The sequence below is a fragment of the Nannobrachium achirus genome, assembly GCF_963921795.1.
Source record: "Nannobrachium achirus genome assembly, chromosome: 21".
NCBI classification, from domain to species: domain Eukaryota; kingdom Metazoa; phylum Chordata; class Actinopteri; order Myctophiformes; family Myctophidae; genus Nannobrachium; species Nannobrachium achirus.
In genome coordinates, this window is record NC_137828.1 from 31,372,089 (window position 1) to 31,375,123 (window position 3,035).

Consider the following 3,035-nt stretch of genomic DNA (forward strand, 5'->3'; position numbering starts at 1 on the left):
AGCCAAATCTGGTTTGAACGTGATCTGTGGAGCTACCTCTGCTCTGGTGTTGTAATGGACATCCTTGACGTTTAGTAAGTATTTTGTCAGGTACATGGCTGAGTCTACCCGATCACTAATTCCAACATGTTTCTGTGGGGAATACTTATTGATCACTCTTGTTAATTCTAAGTAAGCTAACAGTCGAAGAAGTGTAAAATAAATAGCCTAAGCCTAAAGCAATGAGAGGCCTGGCCAATTAAGCTTCAGTTGATTAATACAGATGGACTTACCGTGAAGGAAGCTGTTCCCATGTACCATGTCTGTTCCTTTCACGAAGGGCTTCAGACTCAACTAATTCCATTTAGATTAAAGAATACTTCAAGAAGGAAAAGGTTGAGATTGGAGATTCTAAAATATTATGTGGAAACCGCGCTATAACATTAAATATTTCGGGGGGAAATGACAGGGCAAATTCACTCCTCTCAATAAACTGCTGAAAGAGAAACAAATGTTTAATCCCTGACAAAAAGATGTCGCAACAACTAATCACCAGTTTCGTATAAAACCAAAAACAGGTCTAAACACTCGCCCGATTTCCATCCAAACGTTTCCAATACCCTTTGGTGCTTTTGATGCACAGAAAGGATGAATAGTCCCGTCATCAGCCTTTCCTCCTAAGCGCTCCACCTTTGCGATCTTCTTTTTAAGATTTTGAGAGGTTAATAAAAGGCAGCCTTTAAATGCTTATTCCTCGGTCCCTTTATCAGGAAAGGGGGTCCTTCAAAAGCACGAAACACAAAAGCACGAAGCACAAACAACGTACATTTTCTGACGCGTTAACTATTTTTGCGAAAGTGTACAAAAAAGAAAACAGACAGAAAGTCAAAACATTAAGTGGGGGGTTCGTTCTTGTCTCATCCTCCTCCTAATACTGTATTTTCTCAAAGCAGTGGATTGAGCTTCCAGTCAGAGCATCCTCTCCTGAGTCTCCTCTCCTCCTCCCAGTCAGTCCTCCTATAGCTTCGTCTTCCCTTCTGTCAACTGAGGAGTCCCTGACTCCCTGCAGCCAGCAGGAGTTGGGCTAATGTATGATCAACCCTCCTCCTCCTCCTCCAACCGCTGCTCGTTGCTTCGTTCATTCAACACCGAGTTGGCGGCGACACAGTCAGCAATAGAGATGGGATTTATGGATCTTTCAAGTGAGCTGGATCTCTGGGATCCGTTCCTTTCAGAGAGCCGTTCAAAATACTCATTATAGTTACTCGTCACTTTGTAGATTTTTATTATAATTACAAATCGATTTAGGAAAATTAATGAAATCTAAGTGGAGGGGGACAAAATTTACAAATCGGCCATTTGCAAATAGCCGATCTACAAGCTCACAATGCGAGCTTAAAGATCTGCTATTTTCAAATGTTTTTCCCCCTACATTATATTCATAGGGAAAACTTGTTAAATGGGATATTTTGCATAATGAGTACTTTCTAGCCTACTATTGATACTTTAAGTGCATTTATACTTTTGTAGGCCTACTTTTATTCAAGTAGCCTACATTTTAATTCCAAACTTCTACTTGTGGCAGAGACTATTTCTACATTGCAGTATTGATACTACATTAAAGTAAAGAATGTTTGTACTTTCCCCACAACTGTTCATTTAGAAAGGAACGGCTCCCTACTGCGAACCGGATCCCATCGTTCATTTCAAAGAGCCGTTCAAAAGAATCGATTCGTTCGCGAACGTCTCACCTCTACAAGCCAGTGCACCACAAGCACAAATCCTAACACACTTAGAAGGGGGGGGGGGTGTATATATTGAACATAATCTCCCTATAACCAGACTTCGTATCCGTGAAAACGGGGAAAAGTAGCCTAGATAAGTTGTGCGTGCGCCTATGTTTGCAGAATTCAGCAGCTCTTCCGTCGGCGCGCACCGAAAATGTGGAGGTAAGCAGAAAAAAAGCAATAGCAGAGGCAATGGAAGAAAGAGGGCTAAACCCGATATATGTTTCAAATAGATAGAAGACCAGCAACAAGTAAGTTCAAACGAGGAGTAGCCTTAGAGAGAGTGAGCCACAAAACCAGAAGATCGCTCGTCGCCCACATCATTCACACTCGCTCTGAAAACACGCACGAATTGTCGCCCAAAGCTTTGGTCACCCCCCTCAGATGTGCGCCGTCAGGCGTCAGGTTACCCACATTTACCATAACTAATAATAATTGATTTCATAACAAACTTCTCTCTGATTTTTCTTTTGTAGTAATCTTGTCTTTCATTTTTAATTTGCATAGAGGCTAATAAGGCTATTAGCCCTATTCACGGCCCGCCCACTCAGCATCCCCAGGGTGCTGAAGTCACGTTTTGAAGGGGAAAATCCTATAAGCCTATAGAGCAGGGGTCAGCAACCTTTTTGAAATGAAGTGCCATGTTTTTATTTTCTTGAGTGTTAGTGTGCCATGTCAACATAAATTTTAATGACAAATATCTTTACATATTTTAATTGGAAAGACATTGATATAACGATCATTAGACTAGACTCAGAGCAATAATCCACCTCCCCGACTCCATCCCCAGTCAAAGTTCAAAGTTTTAATTAATGTAGAATTTTGTGCAAGATGTAATTTGATATAAATTAGCTAACTTCATTTAACTGACCACATTTAAAAAAAGATTTGTTTTTAAAATAAAAATCCTCTCTCACACTTCTGCCAGTGTGTCGGTGATCACCCTCCCCTGTGCCAATGTTGGCACCCGTGCCTAAGGTTGCCTACCCCTGCTATAGAGTTAACACAGAAATCGCAAATTTAATGCAATTTCCGAATAGTAAAGTATAAACTAGAAGAGAAAATTTCTAAGAAATTTTAAGTGTGCCTGCAGCTCGCTAAGTCTGTGCAACCTTGTGTAGCGGTTGGTGTTAGCATTAGCGTTATTTCATTTGACGCAACCCGCGTGTCTGTATGACAAACGGTTCACGAGATCAAGGGTCACTTCCTGTTTGGTGAGGGGCACTTCCTGTTTGGCGAAATAGGCCCCAATTAAGGTCATGGACGATT

At 41.2% G+C, this 3,035-nt stretch overlaps 1 protein-coding gene across 1 annotated transcript in view; it reads right to left on the reverse strand.

The window, feature by feature from the left end:
* neto1l (neuropilin (NRP) and tolloid (TLL)-like 1, like) overlaps nucleotides 1–300 on the reverse strand; it is a gene marked incomplete at both ends in the record, with an annotated part of 121,707 nt that extends 121,407 nt beyond the window's left edge. The window contains one exon of the mRNA XM_080751965.1: nucleotides 273–300. Coding sequence (XP_080608091.1) covers nucleotides 273–300 — 28 coding nt within the window. The remainder of the gene's footprint in view (nucleotides 1–272) is intronic.
* Nucleotides 301–3,035: the final 2,735 nt, after the last annotated feature.